The 19,559-nt window shown below is 41.9% G+C and overlaps 1 protein-coding gene across 2 annotated transcripts; it reads right to left on the reverse strand.

Annotated features, from left to right (window-relative positions):
• Window positions 1-3,451: 3,451 nt before the first annotated feature.
• On the reverse strand, window positions 3,452-18,337 carry LOC117778217 (phospholipid phosphatase 3-like). 2 transcript variants are annotated; one of them, XM_034613607.1, is made up of 6 exons: window positions 17,955-18,337; window positions 11,038-11,195; window positions 7,029-7,309; window positions 6,874-6,931; window positions 6,601-6,777; window positions 3,452-5,801 (listed from the first exon to the last, which is right to left on the reverse strand). In XM_034613607.1, exons 1-6 carry the CDS (start codon window positions 18,094-18,096, stop codon window positions 5,673-5,675), a joined length of 945 nt encoding a protein of 314 aa, XP_034469498.1. In that variant the 5' UTR covers window positions 18,097-18,337; the 3' UTR covers window positions 3,452-5,672. The 2 variants fall into 2 exon arrangements, with proteins under 2 accessions (XP_034469498.1, XP_034469499.1); XM_034613608.1 differs by lacking the exon at window positions 11,038-11,195 and adding an exon at window positions 11,981-12,135.
• Between the last annotated feature and the right edge of the window lie 1,222 nt (window positions 18,338-19,559).

Raw genomic sequence — 19,559 nt, forward strand, 5'->3', positions numbered from 1 at the left:
ATATTGTGCCCAGGACAACAGACCGGCCGAGATCACCACCCCGAGGCCCCGTCACCAGCAATAAAAGATGCTATAAAGAAGGAATGATTTTGATTGTTAGCTTTGCATCCATGCTGTGACTTTCACGACCAGCACAGCAAGGGACGCCCAGGATGAGATGGATGGTTGAGGTGTTGATGTAGAGCTGGAAAACCTCCAGGAGAGAGTGTGACTGCCAACAAAATGTTTGTCATTTAAATCCGAACCCGAAATACACATTTACCCTCTGTGTACACTAGACTGCTGCAGGCTCCGAATCCCGGTCCGAGCAAGCCCTGTCTCCATCTCTGCTGTAGGAAAGGTTGTGATGGCAGAGATTTGGCCTCCCTCTTGATGTTTACATTCTCCAGACACAGGGGAGGATGAAGAGAGAACGAGGGAAAGATGGAAACCGAGGGAGAGAATTACTTACAGCTGTGGCTCTGCAGCCCAAAGTCCCCCAAGCCTGAACACTTCTGGGCACGGACACAACATATTATGGCTAACATTTGGGGTTTAGAGTACTTTTTATGAGGGGTGTTTGCATATATTTCATGTGGATGAGTGAGGGGCAGACAATAAGATGCTAAAGGCCTGCTGTCTCCACTTTGCCTTTGTTTCAGTCCACTCCAACAAAAACATTTACAAGCGATGAATGTGCATGTAAACAGCTAGAGGGAAACAAGATGTGGTTCATTTCTGTGTGTAAGTGTTTCAGCCAGATAGTGTTAGTCCTGCTGATTGTGTGCCATGAGCCAAGTAAAGGAAAACTCTCAGAAACTCCAAGAGCTTGGCACGGCTCAAAATCGGAGGTCTCCCGAGAAGCCAGTCATCATCATGGGGCTCCGTGAGTAAGTAAAAAAAAAGCCCAGTGGAGCTGTAATGAGGTCACTTATCAGCGAGGGTATTTGGAGGGTGTGACTTACTTCCTCTCAGCAGCCCTCCATCTGTCAGGCAGAACACAAATGACCTCAGCAACTACTGCCAATAATGTCATGTGGCGTCAGACTCAATGACAGGCTTCAATTTCACTGTTGGAGTAGACAGGGCAAACTTTCTGATGCATGCAGCCTTTATAGTAGAAGGAACCAGGTCGAGTCTTTGTCTTCGAACTGATTTAACTATAAAATGATTTAAAAAGAAAACTGTATATTTATTATTGTTGTTTTTCCTTCATATCCACACCAAAGCAAAAAATGGAAAAGCCCCAAAAAAAGCTAGACAATAATAATTCTAAGATGCACTAGGAAGTGGTCCATTGTGTTTGTATGAAGAGCGAATAAAAATGTGGGCCCGACAACAATCTTAAGCTGCTTTCTGGAATTTTCTGGAGCGGTTATGTGTAAGAACGCAAATGTCAAAGTAAGTTGCTCCAGACATTTTCCATAACTTATCCTGCTGAATGTGGGAAACATCTTGGAAACTCACAGTGAGCAATAAGTGGATGATGTTTCTAACACGTGAGGGGCGCAAAAGTGAAAATAAAAAGTATACATATATCTCGGATGAAAAAGAGGTGCCACACATGAAGAAGACGCCAACAATGTCAACTTGGAAAGACGAGATTGGAGTTTATACTGGCCAATGCCGGCGCTGTAAACAAAAATGTATATGTCATGTCCTGCCTCCTGCAGGCTCTACCCAGGTATCGCCACTTGCCTGAATGTTCTGGACATTTTCCTGTCATTGTTAAAGTGTCTGACCTGAACAGTCTCCTGCTGTGTTCTTCATATGTGAAAGGCAAACTGAGGAAAATGTTTGGACCCAATTTTCTAGTTCATGTTTGAAAAAAGGCTTTGGTGAGAGAAGGGATCGGAACTTAAGAGAAAGAGAGTGAGTGTGTTTGTGTGTGTGTGTGTGTGTGTGTTTGTGTTTGTGTGTGTGTGTGTGTGTGTGTGTGTGTGTGTGTGTGTGTGTGTGTTTGTTTGTTTGTGTGTAGAGGTTGAGGAAGAAAGAGAATAACTGATCACTACAGATCAACCACAACTGTGCTACAGAGTTCATGAGGGGAATTTGTAAATCACACAGGGTAATTACTACACAAATAATAGGGGATAAACTGCAGTGGGAAAACACAACAACTGTTTTTTCCTCCAAACCACATGAAAAGGATCCCACTATAAGAATGTTAAGCTCCGCTGATCAAGAAAGCCTCTTTGAATCCCAATGAGAAAAATGGGTCCAGCTGAAAACATGAAGAAACATGGTTGAGCCATTTGTCGGTCTGGTGAACACTAAAAATACACTCACGCAGCCTCGATCACTTTCAATTGCAGCTGACTATATCTTTGAGAAAATCTTTGAGCGGCGATGGTTTAATGGAGTGGGTCAAGACTGGTTCACAAAGACAAACATTATGTCAAGCCTTTGGCACTGGATGTGGATGTTTGTTGGACAGGGAAACCACTACTCAGGGAATTAAGGGCACTGCCATGTTTGGTAGCAGGGACGTCTTTACACCTTCATTCAAACACTCAGATCAAACTCTCGATGTTTGGTTTGGGACGAGGAAGAGGCCGAAAGAGTTGGAGAACTTTACTGAGTTAAATAATAACCAAAATATCCAAGTGACATACACCCTATGCTGTAATATTGTCCCCACTGGAAACATTTGTTAAGTAGTAGTAAAATCTCTCATCACAACACAAGAAAACGCTACACAGTAGTGTCTGGTCCAGTCAGTCATCATCCTGTGGTGATCTTAAGAGTGGCTGTTCTGCTAAATGTGGCTTTAAAAGACACTGACCTCACAGGGCTGACACATTCTGTAGGGTGCAGTTTTGTGCCCAGTTAAGATACTGGAAACATTGAGTAGTCATTGAGTCATTGAGTAGTCATCAAAAAAAAAGGCTGCTACTACACAATAGAACTTTATGGCCATAAAAACTAAATACATCTTGCAGCTTATTGAACTAATCAGCTCTAATCTCCTTCTGGGCAACGTGGCTGATCCACAGTGAAACCAATCAGATTAGGATACCATGGCCCATGTGCACACAGGCCTAAAACCCAGCTCATAATATGCGGGCACAGAACCTTGTGTTCTATGATACAACCTGTGGATGCACGGCACTATATTCAGTATGATATATATAGTTTGTAGATATAAAGCACCCAAAAAGAATCATGCAAGGGACTAATGGTAAATTATGCTGGTCCTAAGCATTCTCATATGTGAATGTACTTCGCCACTCTGGCATAGTTTCTGTGTGGAGTCTATATTATTCCAGAGGGCCATTGGGGAGAGGGGTTAAAACCTGGAATGTACACTATTTCCCTACAGGAAGTTGAGCACTAAGTCTGCCATCACCCCACACCCAGATCTCCGCACCACACTTACAGTCGGCTGGCTACTCAGTTATAAAAGAAAAGTCAGAAATACTTCAAGTCATCTATGACACAAAATTAAGATATACATCACAATACGCTGCTCTGGAGCTTTTTTGTTTTATTAAAGACACTTTATCTTTGATACGTCTTACAGTTTTGTTGTACAAAATATCACATGGCATTACAAAAATATCGAAAGGCATTTTTAATAAAAATGTACTGAAGCTGTCTACGTGGACAACTTCGTTATTTGTTTAGATTTTTTACACTTAAAATTCACATGTTGTCAACTATACTGGATGACGTCTGCTAAGATGAACCTCTTTAAAGCAGCATGTTTGACATTTACACAGGTCTCGACACAAAGTCATAGTGGGTGTTTCTTCAAAAGATAAGACTGACACACACACAAACACACACAACACAGTATTTTACAATGTTAGGGGGCATGCAGAATGTTCTGATTCTGTACATGATCTTTTTGACATGTAGGAAGAAAGGACTAGTTTCCCTATCAACGTCAGATCAAAGTTTTTCTCAGATGATGCTTTCAGTCAGTGGTTTTATTTTTTGGCTAAATTTCATTAATATCATGCAAACACATTAGCATGACTATTTCTCTAAAATTCAATGAAAATATTTTCGTCTGATATACACAGCCTCATTGTGTGCCCCGTCTGATTAGTTTACAAGACTTAATGAAATATTAAGCAGTTAAATTGTACCAAAATAATATATATATATTCATATATATTTACAGTTTTGCTAAATTGTGCTTTGGTAGCTATTGTACCGAACCACTGCTCTAGTCCCTGTCTTGCTTTGGAGCATGTTAGGCTACATCCTTATGTTTTCATTTGAAACAGCATTTTCAAGCTAAAACGATCTCTGTCCACACGAGCGTTTTTTGTCTGTATCAGTTTAAATCTGCATCGTATCTAACACACCTGAAAACGTACATCAGGTGACCAGTCACATACATTGGGCATGTGCGTCATTGTTTCCAATCATCTCTGTTTGTGCCTGTTCAGACTAAAATGAAGCAGACTCTTCAAACTAAAACGTGTCCAGCAGCATCTACACACTTCTCAGTTTCAGCGGCTCTCTGGAGTAGCGTGGACGCCAAGAGTATCCTCAACCGAGTTGATGCAGTTTCAAAGGAAAACAAAGCAGTGAGGATGTAGCCTAAATGTCTGCAGAGCATACAGTATATCAGAGGATTTCTCAGTGATGTGAATGATCACTTTGATTAATAACAGTAATGTACTGATGATGATGCTTTTTTTCTCCACAGTGTTCCAGTCTCGAGTTTACATGTGTCTGTTGGAGCAGGTGCCTGTTCTCTGGTTGGAGAGAGGCACACTTGTAGGCTATAAACACTTAAGTACAGAGACATGACATTAAGACACATCGGCATGTACACACACACACCCACACACACACACACAGAAAGGCAAAACGCACACAGAGACGTACACACAAGTGACACACCCGACGCTCACGCGCTCGCACGCTCTGACCTTACACTTGCGAGCACCCGTCTGGTACATATAACACAGTCATTTCATTAAATGGCTCAGTGGGGGCTCGTCCGAGCCAGCAGAAAGAGGCCCACGTCCAACATTTAAACCTTCACTGTACTTTCCACCTACAATAACTCATGTGCCCTACATTATGGACATAATAAAAGCTTACAAAGCTTTCCAAAAGCTTCACTTCAGGATCATTCAAGTGGTGACAAACAGTACTAAGTTTAGCTAAAATAGTGCTATAAATCGCACACATGTACGATGCTTATGTTTGTATTAAAACCAAACTAAAACAGAATCCTTCCTCAAAACAAGGAATTTGTTGTTTTCGTTGCATGATTTGTTTGCATTAGTTACACAGTGAGTGAGTGGCAGGAATATGACTGTAGCTCCCATTCTGAATGCAGCTGAGGGGCGACGCGACACAGCTGCTGCCATTTCTCAGTTCAGTTTCACTTCAGGCGTCGGTCCATGGAAAGGCCCTTCCAGAGTATCTACAAGGCAGATCTCTTTCACAACAGGAGAAGAGGGACAAATATCCCTGGTTCTCTCCATTTTCCACATTAAAATGTCTGGTGAGACTGAGGAAAAAGAGGATCTTTTTCCATTGAGAAGGCACAACTGGCTTGACTGTTTTTCCGTAGCCTCCTCTCGTCCTTTGACATGTTCAAGATTCCATATCTGCCTGCATTATCCAGATGGTTGGGGTTTACCTTATCCGGTATTGCCCAGTGGCTATAGTAGTGATTTGAATGGCACAGGTCAGGGTTATATACAGTCAGTTTGCAGTCTTCTCTATGCCATGATGAGATGGTTGCTTCGTTCTCTGATGTCTGCCGGAGGAACAAGATCTTTCTTCACTGGGGTTGGCAGCTGGGTTGAACGCCTGCCTTTGGGTTTAAACAAGTCTGATACACAGAAAACCTGTGGAAGGGAGAGAATAAACATAAATGATCTTCTCAGTCATCAGAATTCTCCTGCTCCAGTTATCTGTTGGTAATTCCCTTTCTTCAAGATACTGTATTGGGTCCTCCTTTTTTTCCATTTACATGCAGCCTCTCTCCATTCTAATTTCTTCTTTTGTTTCATTGTTATGCCAACAACAGCCAATTGTATGAGCCAGTTTACCTTTAAAATTCAAATAACTGCCATAAAATGTTAATTCAGAAACTTTTCTCAGTTAAATCAAGACAAAGGGCTTCAGTGTCTCTATCAAAAATCTCAGCAAACTTTCAGCAAATTTTCAGGCAAGTACATTTAATAATTCAGTATTGTTTCAACAAAGTAATAACTACCATATTCTTCTTCGATATAGAGAAGAGTACTCAAGCTTTTATTCCCTCTAAAAATCTATACTCTTCTACTGAATACTCATTCCTGTCTTTACACTGATTGCAACCACAGTGTTTTAACATGAATAAACGACAGACCATATTTCTTTTAATCCAAGCACTGGCTCTTGATGGATGTTTAGAATAGATTTTTTAAGATGCAGCTTTGAGATCAGTTATTCTTTCCTTTCTTTTGACAGAGCTGCGCTGCTCTCTTTTGTGTCTTTGAGTTATAAAACCTGTCGTATGTAAAGGGTTACATGAATGAAGTTATAAACATTATTATAATTAGCCTGAACACAATAAAATAACATTTACATGAGATTAATTCTTAATGGCAGTCTTTAATCTAATATAGTAAAATGAAAATAAAACTTAATGGAAGCACTCACTATGCAGTAGGCCACCACGGCTCCTTGTACAAAACCTACAAGGACATCAGTGGGGTGGTGCTTGTGATCAGAGACACGGGACAAGCCAGTGTAGAAAGACATCATGATGAGAGTGAACTGGGTCAGAGGGCGCAGCAGGCGGGCTCCATGCCAAGTGAAGCGAGACTGCAGGTAAAACTGGTGAAGAGACAGAATAGTTTATATAGTGTGTATACATACAGTGTGTAGTCACAATACACGTGTATTTGTGTTCAAAACAATTGAGTAACTCACCACCAGATAAAGCATGGTGTACATCGAGAATGATGCATGTCCCGAGAAGAAGGACTTCCTGAGGGACAGAAGTTTATGTCAGTTTTACGACACCTTATAATCTACAGTATGAGCAATACACTTCAAATCACACACTTTTGAACATATTACGCTACCTGGCCTCTTGAACTTTGCTCTCTGGCCCCTGACACTGATAGTCAGTGATATAGCCCAGGGAGCAGTTGATAGTGGAGAAGTCTGGTTTGCACACATCAAGGAAGTGTGGGCGCATGCGGCCCACTGACACTTTGGCAATGTCAGTGAAGGACTGACTGATGGCACAGCCGAAGACAAACACGCCGACCTGCTTATAGAGAGCAGAGATGTAGGGGTTCCCTACAAAAGACTTGGATCCCTCATTCAGAAAGTAGATCCTGTAGCTTTCTCCAATGATGATCTGAAGGGACAGAAGAGACAGTGATGTCAGTGAAAGTCATGGTTTTGAAAAAAGTCCCATTCCCAACAATCATTACCCTAATTCCTAAGTAGTTATTTCTCATCTCCTGAGTGCTCAGTGAGAATGTGCTGGTGCAGGACGACCAAAGAACTTTATGAAGAATGGGAAAGTTAGTGCGGTGCTTATGGTTCACGTGTAATTAATTACACAACTGGCCTCTTTCCTAATAATGTGAATTAAATAATAACCCCATTTCTGTCAAATAATTCCAGAAATGTCCGTCTGAATGTAGCTTGGAAACCTCAAGAACCTAATATCTTATTGCTCTCACACTTTGGCGTGTGAATTGTTAAGAGAATTGTTGAATTTGGTGCGATTTGGACAAGCGATATATTCAGATGAGCAGCTGCGGCTCTGACTCATCAACCTGAATGACGTCTATCCCTTGCGTGTTCGTGAAAATGGAAACTGTTTCTCCAGTTTGGGGTTCTGTGCACTGAGTCAAGCTTCACTGGACATTGAATAAACAGGTGAACAGCTCTTTGGCAGCAGTGGTGGTGGTGCAGCTTCAGGGTTCTGTGAGTCAGTGGCTCAATTACTGCAGGTCACTTTTACAGTTTCCAAAAGAAAGCTGCAACCAGCATCACCACAGGCCAAGAAACCAGACCATTCCAAATAGGTTTTTTAATTTCAGACTTCCCCTGATGTTTCATTTTCAATGTTAGAACATGAGTTGAATATGAATGCAGTTTTTGCTTGAGGTATAACTGGATTACAGAAAGTGTGTAGGACACAACATTCATGAACAAACCCTCAAGCTGTTGCTAATTTCAGGGGGACAGCACTAAGCTCTTGCTGATATATTGAAAAATGTGCATCAAAGTCTATGATTCTGTGGGGATGGACATTTGGGACGAGGCCATACTGAGCTCTGATGTTCAGAGTGGAGAATATAACTCATTTATATGACCGAAATAACTTTTTTTCACGATCAAGATGTTATTATGACAGTTAGAATGGAAAGATGTGATTTCCTCTGAAGTAGTTTTAAAAAGGGATATTTAATAGTCACCTCAGCCATTTGACTTCTGGTGCAAAACAGTGAGGCGACGTGGGAGGCAACTCAAACTGTCCGCCATGTATAGTTTTCTGTAAGAGTGTAAATAAACCACCGTCTACAACCGACGATTGAAAGGTGAGGCTCACTTAGGGGGAGATGGAAAGACATAACTCGCAACAGCTGTTCAAGCTCAAAGACGCCTTCCCAACCTCCCATCTCTCCACTGTTGTCTTTCAGTTGCTCACAAGTGACAGGAGTAGAAAGGAGAGAATAGAAGTATTAGGGAGAGTTCCAGGTAGAAAATGGAGGGACAGTGAAAGGAAGGGAGGATAGAGAGCAAAAAAAAGAGTAGTACAAGAGGAATGGAAATGAGGAGAAAGGAGACGAAAGAGGAAGGTGAGAGGAGGAATGAAGATTTGAGTCGGAGAGAGAGTCGGGAGGGAGTGGGGGAGGCACCACTGGTTCTAATCAGCAGAAGCGCTGAGCTAGGCAACGTGTCGGATTTTGGTGGCCAGACTCCACCAGGCCCACGTCGGGGGGCACGTTTGTTTTTCACCGCTCCGGCTCCCTCTCCAAAACGTCTCCGGTTTCACAAGGGACGTCTGGCTGTTTTCATGTTAGTATCTTGGTTTCATCAGACATTCCTGCGAGGGGGCGCAGGAATAAGTCTCATTCTTGGAAATACTCTGCAGAGGGATAGCCCTTAAGGAGATTTAACAAGCTGATAGAGTATTTTGTTTCCACCATCCAGGCCTTTAGAGCCAGCTAGATACGGCCCAGCTGCTTTCAGGCGAGTGAGAGAGGGAGAATGGGAAGAAAACAGATCTGGTTTCCCTTGTGTGAAAATCAAACCATGTGAACGAATGAATTAACTGGCATTGTAGGATAAGTCGCTGTTACACTGAAACCTCAGACATAATCATGACGGCTAGACGCTGACTTATGTCAAAAGTCTTGTATTTGACACCATGCCGTTTGTCTTTCTTTTAAAAATATTTGCGTGAATTATAGAGGTTGTGGCCTTTTGAGTTTCTCAGCTCTATTCAGGAATAAAATGAGGCTCTTAATGACCTAATGAGGTTGTTTTCTGGTTCAGGAAACAAAAAGGTTGGCACAATGCTCCCAGGGGGTGTGATGTGTTGTAAAGTCACGTTTTACCAGGGGAAAATGAGATATTTGGCAAATTCTTCTTGTTTGGGGCCTTCACCACAATTCCACCCCACCAATTACAGCATTTAACCCAACAACCATTGCGTCAACCATAATTACATGGGGCCGGGACTCCTTCTCACCATGAAAACCCCTGTGGCCCTGAGCCCGCAGAGTAGTCTGCTCCCTGGGAGGAGAGAGCTGATGGAGAAGCCTTCCCATGAGAAGAGACACTGTCCAACTGCGGATCTGCCAGGTGATAACTGCACATGCTATGGCAGTGCTGAGTCACGCCACAGGGCAAAGTGACTTCAGCGTGATGTATCTAGAATCTACCTTTGCTCATCCACTGCTAACACATTACCAATATGTGGTAGCTAATGTGCTAGTACCTGTTGAGAGTGAGACATTGCTGAATGTGGGTGTTAAATAGGAACATAGAGATGCAATGCATAAGCAATACATCTCTATATTGAACTTTTGTTATATTGATATTCATGGAAATTTTATTGCAATGTTTATTGATATAGTTGTATTGCCAAGCCATAAAATAGTTATTTTCAAAATTATTTTTCAGGGTTTCTAGAGCTATGTTTGTGGAAGCCAGTTGTTAACTAAGGTTGTGAGCAGTCTGGTGTAGTCGGGGGGGTTCAAGTTCCACCTCTGAGCAGTAGCATATTCAGAATGATTATTTTAACTGTTTAGCCTAATGGTTAAGTGTGCAGGTTGTGGACATATCCTCACTGTTTTCACCCAGGAGATTTGAAACAGAGAAACATTTCAACACTTAATTTCTTCATTTCTCTTTAGACCCCTTGTTAAGTACCCTTGTTATGCCACCTTTGCTTCACGGCTCTCCCTTTTACACAGACATCAATCCAGCTCTGTAATCTCCTCTAGTGCCGGAATTAAAAGTGGAACAACAATGCCCCCCTATTCCACGTTCATACCTTTTACACAGAATAGCAAGGTGAAATAAAGCTGCAGCATTCTCGCCTCGAACACTGTGTAAAAGTGTGTTTTTATCAGCGGAGTCATCTAAAGCCCCTGAAGAGATGCCTCAAACAAATGTTGTAGACTGGTTGTTATCTGCGCTGGAGCCAATCACATCGGCTGATAACACAGGTATGGAGAGGTGTTGTTACAGCAATCGTGAGAGATAATCTCAGTTTACTCCAACAGTAAGTTAAGTGTGATGGATAGTGCACAAGTGTATTTCTCTGATCCTGCGTGCGGTGGTAAGGTGCGCGGTTTGGTTGAGAAAAACATGAACACATGCTGCTATTGTACTTAATCATTACCATTATTATACAGTTGTCAAATATCTTCATTGTTTGAAATCTTACAATTATCATAACCAGATCAGAGCCACCTATTGGAGTGTCTGAGAAATACTATGATGCACCGTGCACTCAGGATGAGACATGATTTAAGGCGTCAGTGTGTGCTGCTAGTAAAGGTGAAGGCTGCTGAAACAACAAGAAGTGATGGCATTAGGGAACAAAGTGAGGTGACTTACAGAGAGGATGGTGATAAGAATGCCAGCAGCGCTAAGCACACCGTCGCTAATGGTGTCTCCGTTTTTCGCCGGGTACTTGATGGACTCATCATCGCAGTAAAACCCTCTACGGTAAGGCTGAACCGCGCTGGTCTCAATGACCAAGAAAGGCAGGCCGGCTGGTGTGAAGAAGCAGTGAGCGGCACAGAGAGAATGGGGTGGGGGTGGTGGAGGGTGGGGATTGATGGGTGAGGGAGAGAGAGAGAGAGAGAGATGGAGGTGGTGGGTTAATGAAATGCAAATTACTGGGGTCACAGGTACAAGCGGGAGGTAACAAGGGAACACCTGGGACCGGCTCAATTCATTGTGTGGCTGTTATCTGAGACTAATCAAGAAATAATGACTCCAGGTTTTTTTCTGTAGTCAGTATCAACTGGGCCTTGTGAGCACATCTTTATAGGTATTAAAGGACCATTCCTACGTTTCAGCCATGTATGATTTACTTTACTGCCAACCATTTTCCAGAGCACATCATTTATCTTAATACCTAAATACTGCCTCTTCAGACTGCCAATGTTTCAATTAATTTTATAATTAATTAGTTTATGTCTGAAAACGTCTATATTGACCTTATATCTCAAATACTGTCTTGCAGGAATACAAGTTACTAACGACAGATGTCAAAAGCAAAGCATAAGGCCTGAACTTAAAGCCCTAAGATTACAAGAGGTACAAAAATGAGACTGAAACTTACAAAGATGTGCTTTGGAAATGGTTGGCAGACAATGGGCAGCACACATGATTTACAGCAAGTGAGGTACAAAATGTATGCACCACTGCGTGCGAGTCAGATCCTGTCACATCAATCATAACTTCCGAGGTGTCTCAAGCCAACCATTGGATGAATTGAGAGCGTCCCAGCAAATGCTCCCTGGTTCTCTCGCTGCACCAAACCAGGACTTACTGAGGCCACAGGCACCGTGACGCCCACGGCTGTGAGCACGGTGTTGGACACTGTGCTGCTCTTATAGGGAAGCCTGATGCTGTCGTCGTTGCAGAAGAATCCTCTTTGGTAAGGTGGAAAGGGAGATTTGTGCAAAAACACGGCAACGAGCAACACTGCATGGTTGGACAGATATATGATGAGCGCAGGTCAGACCAGTATGAAGCAAAACAGAGGACAACAACATCAGCACCAAGACAAACACAGAAGCACATGAAAGGCACAGACAAATAGAAATAGGACAGTCATACAAACAGATAAAAACTCTCAACAGACATAAGTTATTAATCTCATCCAGTTTTCTAAACTGACAAAATGCTGTCAAAATAAAATAAACAAAATAAAATCAGTTGGCATAAATGCTTAAATCAAAGTTTAAGATTTAAGTGAACCTTAATGCTTAGAATAGCATCAATTCATTTCTAAGAGGCTGAGATTGTGCAAAAAGGTTTAGATGTGTCACGCTCTTAAGAGAGACCATCGCTGCTGACTGACAAGAAGAAAAAAATTAAACACACAAACAGTATCAGTCCTTCCTTTCCTGCCGAGGCTTTCAAGTGCACTTAAAAAGGCCCACTAAGATGCCTTGGGGGGGCCAGTAGGATGGTGGGGGGTGGGCGGTTGTCTCCGTCTGATCAGTTTAGTGTGTTAAAGTGGCAAAAAAGATCTTATTTATCTCCTAACAACAAACAGAGAGTGGGCGTGACTCAGATGCAAGGACAGCTTATTCACAGGAGGACTTTGAAATCTGAGTGTGGATGTGTGGTACCCAGGAGATGCCTCCAATCTCTGGCAGAATTTTGGAAAACACACTTTCAAATCACATCAAAGTGGCATTTAAGTGATGTCGGAGCATTCCAGTCGCCCTTTGAATAAATCTGCAATCTGCCAATACAAAGAAAAGCAAACACCAGCTCTCTCGCTCACACACACGTTCTCTTCCTCCGTCTCTCACTCTCTGCCTCAAAAAAGTGAAAAAAGCCACCGGGGTGAAGAGGTCAGCGCCAAGAGGGGCTGCTGAAGGCAGGATGGTGGCGGGGGTGGTGGTGGTGGGGCATGATTTCTTAAACCACATGTCAACAGTCTTCAGTTGTTGCTGAGTCCCTCAGCATCCCCCTCCACACGCACACACTCACAGCTGACTGGCCTTTGAAGGTCCAGCTGGGTTGAGCTCTGGTTACAGACAGGGCTCGGACGCTCGATGGGAACTTCAGAACACCGGCCTTCCCTCCACATTCAGCAGGATTCACGTTATTAACTTTCATGTTTTCCTTCGCTCTCTTAAAACAAATACCCGAACAGAGCTACAGTCGGCGCCGAAGCAACTCCGGTGGCAAAAGAAAAGAGGAGGGTGATACGTCTTAGAGAGTTCTGTAACAGTAAAAACATACCGCACTTTTTATCCTCAAAGTCTGATCCTCGGTTTGCTTAGTCTGGCCAAGGACAGACCCACACAGACCGTACAGGAGACTTAATAAAGGCTGCCCGAAATGCTGATATAAAGCAATCGGAGCAAAACAAAAGCATGCAGGGGCTGAAAGTGCTGGATTTGAAGCCTGTTAACCTCCAAAGTCCTGACCCCTCCAAGCAGCTCTAAACACATTCACAGACCTGATACCAACCACAAGGTCAGAGGCTGATAGGCAGACTCAGAGGGGTGGCAACATAGATTGATGAAATATTGTGTCCACAGATTGTAAATGACCCTGCACGAGGTCAAGCGCCTCAAACAGCTGATTGGAAAGACGGAGGAAAACACAATGAGGCCCTGTGAGTCAGGTCACATCTTCCAGACACTCAGCTGGGGTTTTTTATTCTCTTGCCCCTCTCGACCCCGTCCATCCGTCTTAGCAGTGCAGCATCAGCACTGCGTATACGGCACCTTGGGATTTCGCCCTCCTACCCTCTTCCTCCCTTCCTGTTTCTCAAAGCTGTCCTGCCAACAACAACACCAGTCAGCAAGCGAGGGTATTTCTTTTACATTAGCTCAACAGAAACAAACAAAAAAGGTGGAGGAGATTTTTCTTCAGTTCCTAATGTAAACAGCAGGTGTCTTCTACTTGGTTTTGTCGTTAAGCAGCTTGCTTAATCAACTGGGGAATTTCTAATTGAAAATAAGCAAACACAGTCAGTAAATGATGACGATGATGACTTTTTCAGCATAAAACTGAGCACATCAAAATATGGTCGAAAACTTACTATTAAGACCTGCTAGTTAGAGTTTCCTATGTTTGTCTATTTAGCCTTTCTCCCAGTTCAGTCCTGGCAGCTCCATGTAGCTGCAGTTTGTGGAAACTAGAATCAATGTAGAGTTAAAGCCCTACCATACTTTGGAGGCATTCGCCAAAACACCAAGTGCGACTGTTAAAACAAACAGACGCACATTTTCCACTTGCAGGGATCTCTCACTGTCTGGCATACAAATATATACATGTCTGAGGTAGTTGTGGTGTATACACAGATGCAGTTGTTTTTACTCGCAGCAGCCCCCTCACAACCTTCACCTTGTCCGTCCGACTGTCTATCAGTCAGTCGGGCCTCCTGCAAAACGTAGTTCATAGTTCCACTGGAGTAAAGAAAATGGTCTGCCTGCTGCTGGGGTTTGATAAAAATCACATTAGCATTGAAGTCCCAGGGGTTAAAATGGCTGATCACCTTCCTTTAGAACCCACATTTATAGTACTATTCATATTTCTTTAAAGGGAGTGGTTTTTAGACACACAGTGGTTTAACAGTTCACATTCTACATCTGTTCCTCCTTAGTAGCTACAACCCCAATAATCCATAGAATGTATTAAGATGGACGACGTGTCTCCACCTTCTCCCACTATCCAGAAATGAAGCTAAAATATAATGTCAGCATCTTTCGCATTTGGATCCAGAGTCTGCATCATGACGTTTTACCCCATTTTATAGCATCAAATAACTAATTAAAACCAAACTCATCTTTGTGAAGAATTTATTTGAAATGTACTTTTTAGTTTGGTCCATGTCCACTCAATTAACATGGAGGAGGTGGGGTTTATGACCTATACTGCAGCCTGCCACCAGGTGGTGATCAAGACGTTTTGGCTTCCCCTTTGGAGAGCTGTCATCCATCCTTTTATACAGTCTATGCCATAAACTAAAGGCAAACACACAAACAGACAAAGTACAAGGACAATACAGTTGCACAAACAATTCATGCATGTACATAAATTATGCATAACAATATCACATACACAATATATACAGATACTCACACCATTTGTACACACATATATAGCTATACCAGTTATCTGTACAGCTGTATAAACAAAATAATTGTTATGCAGACATTATTCAGTTCTTTCTGTGTTCATTGTAACTTCTTTTCATTTTAACAATTAAATTAAACAGCAACTACAGTACATTAATTTCCCTTTGTCTTACAAGTGATAAATTACAAATTAATCCCACTTCCAGATGTTTCTTTTATTGTTTGCTCAATATGACAAATTTAGTGCCCCTACATTTTAATATTCCTTGAATCTGGACCTATCAGTGACGCCCCAGTGGCATTTCAATATGTCTATGATTTGACTCCTCTCACAATTTGAGGTCTATAATTGCTGTTTGACTGGGCAGCACTTTGAGATCCAGCTAATGTTTATTATTTCTGGAGGTTCCATTGAGCCAAATCATTCTTTCAATTTCAATTGCTGAGGTTTTTTGGTTTTTTTTGTTAAATATCAACTAAATACCACTCACTCATGGGGATCATATAGCCTCAAAAAATAAGTTACTTTCTTTTACTTTCAACATCATTCTCTTGTTTCCCTTTGTGTTTAATGATCTGTCTTCACAAAACTGAAAATAAAGGGGCCAGGGTGGCCAATTAACCGATTTCTATTTAGCGCTGAGCAACGGCAAAAGCCCACAAAAACACTATAAGACGATTAATCTGGAAAACATGAAAGCCACCTGCTACAGTTTACAGTAAACTGAACCTGATCACCTCAACAGAGGTTGACACAAAAAAACAATACTAAACTGCACACTGGCCCTCTGCTCTCCACAGCATTTAGTTCCAATCACCTCTGAATCTACGTCACTGCCACTAACACTGACAATTGCTATCTTTACTGGCACTGATGGTGTAGTTTAATGGGATCGCAGCGACTAGAGATGGTTCACGTGCATACGATAATGGGAGAGAGAAATCCCTGGATGTAGCAATAGTAGAAGCGTAATCTGTGAGAGGAGGAGCGGTGATTAACGTTACTGGTCCACCATTTCCTGCCTGTGGTCTTTCCCTTTAAACCACATCTTTGGCAGAAAAGCCCCTTCTGGTTTTTGTTGACAAGCTTCTCTTTGGGAAGGAACAAGATCAAACAAGGAGAAAATCGTGGTGGATTTACCCTCCACAGAGACAAAGACTACACTGAATCTAACTATGGATTGTCAGAAAATGACTGATTAAGCTTTCATGGAATTGTTTTAACAATAGGCCTGATTTTTTTTCATCAGTTTTAATTTAGTCATTGAAGGATGCTGCTTTGCTGTTTGCGATCATGACCATACATCAATGTTCCACAGAACAGCATACTGGAAAGTGACATTGGTGAACAGTCAAAGGTTTAAGGAGAGCGGCAAAGCTTTTGTAGGACTTCAAACTTCAGTGTGAAAACATGTTTCACCTGCAATAACAACCTTAACCCAATGACTGCAGCTGTCGAACATCACAGGACCTTCTCTGATGAACACACACACACACACACACACACACACACAGGTCTGACCTTTTCACCACTTCCCTTAATTACTCGACACTAACACGCGCATATATTGTGCCAGATGTTGAGATCAGAAGAATTCCAGCTGGTGTGGAATGTGAACCATTCTGGAAAACATAACGAGGAGTAATGGCAGAGGTATACAGTACAGGTGTGGGTGGAGACCAAAGAGACGTACCCCTCCTGGGGCAATTGATTAATTAGTTTTCCCCCTTCACAGCATTTTTTGGCAGAGGAAAAAGGAGACTCGCTAGCTAAGCTAAAGTCAAAATTTGTAGCTATATTAATAGCAGCCAACTGTGTAGGCTACAGCTGCTGATGGGGAATCACTCTCTGCTTTATTAAATCAGCTTGCGGAGCTGGCGAACAAAAGGTGTAAACGAAGACTGAAGATCAAGGGTGACGGGGTCTTTGCTGTCAGGGCCCCCAACCCTCTGGAATAGTTTACGTGAGGAACTCAGACTTGAAAGTGTCTGCTCGTGATTCATCTCTCAAAACGTACTTCTACCAAATGTCTTTTTACTTTTATTTGTTTCTTTTGTCATCGCTTAATTTGTGGTCTTTCCTTTTCGTATAGATTTTGTATTACTGTACACCATTTGCCGTTTTTTTATTTGATTGGATTATTTTGCTTGTTGTCTTTGATGTTTTGTGTTCTTGCTTTTATTAGTCTTATTTGTGAAACACTTTGTAAAAGCTGTCATGAAAGGTGCTACATAAAACAAATATCGTTGTTATTAAATATGATAATTATTTAAATACATTTATCTTTTTCCCCCAAAAAATAGTAGTTCAAATTAGGTTAAGCAATGTGATATAATTAAATATTCTAAACTAGCTTGACTTTGGTGTTAATGGCAATGTTGGTAAAAAACTTTCCCCCTGAATTTAAGTATTATAATCATATAAAAGACAATATTTAACTATTTCAAATCAATTAAAAGAAATGTTAATCAACTGGTAGTTGAAGACATGAGTAGTTTAAGACATGAGTAGTTTAAGCTAAACAAGATAAGCTGAACACACCTCAAGCCTCCTTCAAAGTGAACAATGTTGAATGAAACAACAGGGAGATGAAAAGCAGACACACACACACACACACACACACGCACACGCAGTTCTCAGCATTACAGTACGTCGGTGATGGAGGAAGTGGCTCTGACGTGAAGATGGACACTCACCTAGGAACAAGCAGAAGAGGTCCACGCCGACCAGCAGCTTTCTCCTGCGGTGGTCTTTGCAGTTGTTGTTGTTGTTCAGCGAACTCCCGCCGTTCCTCGTCTCGGCTGCCATCGTTTTCTCATATATCAAACAGCGTTGCATTTAAAAACGCGCTGAGTCTTTTCAAAATAAAAAAATAAATCAGTTAAAAAAAAGTTTAGCTGTAAGCTCTCACTGCGCTGCCTTTACTTTGTTTTGAAACTAGCTACGAGCGGCTAACGCTCCTACGTGTGTCCTGAGGAGGAGTAGTCATGCTAGTGCGCGTTAGACTGAGAGAAAAAGGCTCCACCACCGCAACAGACCCCCGCTTTCCTCTGACTTCTGACCGTCCTCCGCTGCTTTCCATGGGGGTAGAGAGAGTCCTGTGACGGCCTTCCAAGAAAGCCCCTCCTCCAGAGACCTCCCCCCTTCAATTAATGCCATATGCCAGCTCCTTCCCACACACACACACACACACACGCACGCACGCACACACTGTAAGCAGGGGGATTCCACCAGGCTCAAAGGCACCAGATAAAAAAGGGCCTTTCCCAGGATCTGCACCACAACTTGTATGTTTTACATATTTAAGACAGGTTTTTCTAAATTATGCAGACGACTGCTGTGTCATGTCTTACTGTGCCGTAATGTAAACAGTCTGGTAAAGTAAAATTCCCACCACTATTCAGTCCTGCCCTCTCTGATGTACGGTATGATGAAGGGAAAATCCTTGAACTGAACTTTGGGCTTCCAACATCACGTAAATCACTTTTTCTTTCTCGCTTTTAAATAGTTTTAAACTGTCCTTTCTGATTTCGAATTTGTTTCTTTTAATATTTTCTCTGTGTTGTTTTTAATGTCCCTGCACAGCACTTACATTTCAAAATATCAGTAGTGGAGGAAGCTTTTTTAAGTAAATGGACAAATAAATGGACAAAATGTACACAAATAACTTTTCTACTTGAGGGAAATAAGAAAGTAATTGCTTTTTAAAAAAGTATCAAAAGTAAAAGTGCTTGCAGTGTGTAGGCTCTTTCCCGAATGCATCAGTCAACTACATCATTACTGTGACTGTACTGTAAATGTACCTCTGCCAAGGTTAGCTGTCTGTTTGTTTGTTTGTTGCCGTGTTGTTGTACTGGACTGGACTGGAACTTGGTGGGAGGATATGTTTTGGGTAAGGGAAGAACCGTTTACATTTTGTTGTAGATCCGGATCAGGGAATTTGTTTTTGTTATGTAGATGAGAACTTACCATTCAATAAAATAAACAGTCTGGAAAAGTAAATCCCCAGCATTATGTCTAGACATTAAGTCTAGAATATACATTATACATTAATCTTACATCACTTAAAGTTTAAGCAACAAAATATCAGTGGTGGAGAAGTTACTCATTTTAAGACATTTTAAGTTAAAGTACAAATAAATAGATAATTAGAATGGAATTCAGTAGAGCACACGAGACCCAACAGTCTCCTTAATTCAATCATGCTGCACCAAATCGCACACTCAAATATAAAACATCAGTTCCCTAGATATTCTGGATTTTTCTTCATCATAAATCCATGAAATATTCCCTTGCAAATT

Source organism: Hippoglossus hippoglossus, chromosome 17, assembly GCF_009819705.1.
Source record: "Hippoglossus hippoglossus isolate fHipHip1 chromosome 17, fHipHip1.pri, whole genome shotgun sequence".
Classification (NCBI taxonomy): Eukaryota; Metazoa; Chordata; class Actinopteri; order Pleuronectiformes; family Pleuronectidae; genus Hippoglossus; species Hippoglossus hippoglossus.

Excerpts from the sequence above, each read along its gene's own strand:
- LOC117778217 (XM_034613607.1), bottom strand. The coding sequence starts at position 18,096 with ATGCAACGCTGTTTGATATATGAGAAAACGATGGCAGCCGAGACGAGG. Across the intron at positions 6,932-7,028 it reads AGCAAAGTTCAAGAGGCCAG|GAAGTCCTTCTTCTCGGGAC; the intron begins GTAGCGTAATAT and ends TCTGTCCCTCAG. Across the intron at positions 6,778-6,873 it reads ACACCATGCTTTATCTGGTG|TTTTACCTGCAGTCTCGCTT; the intron begins GTGAGTTACTCA and ends TCTCTTCACCAG.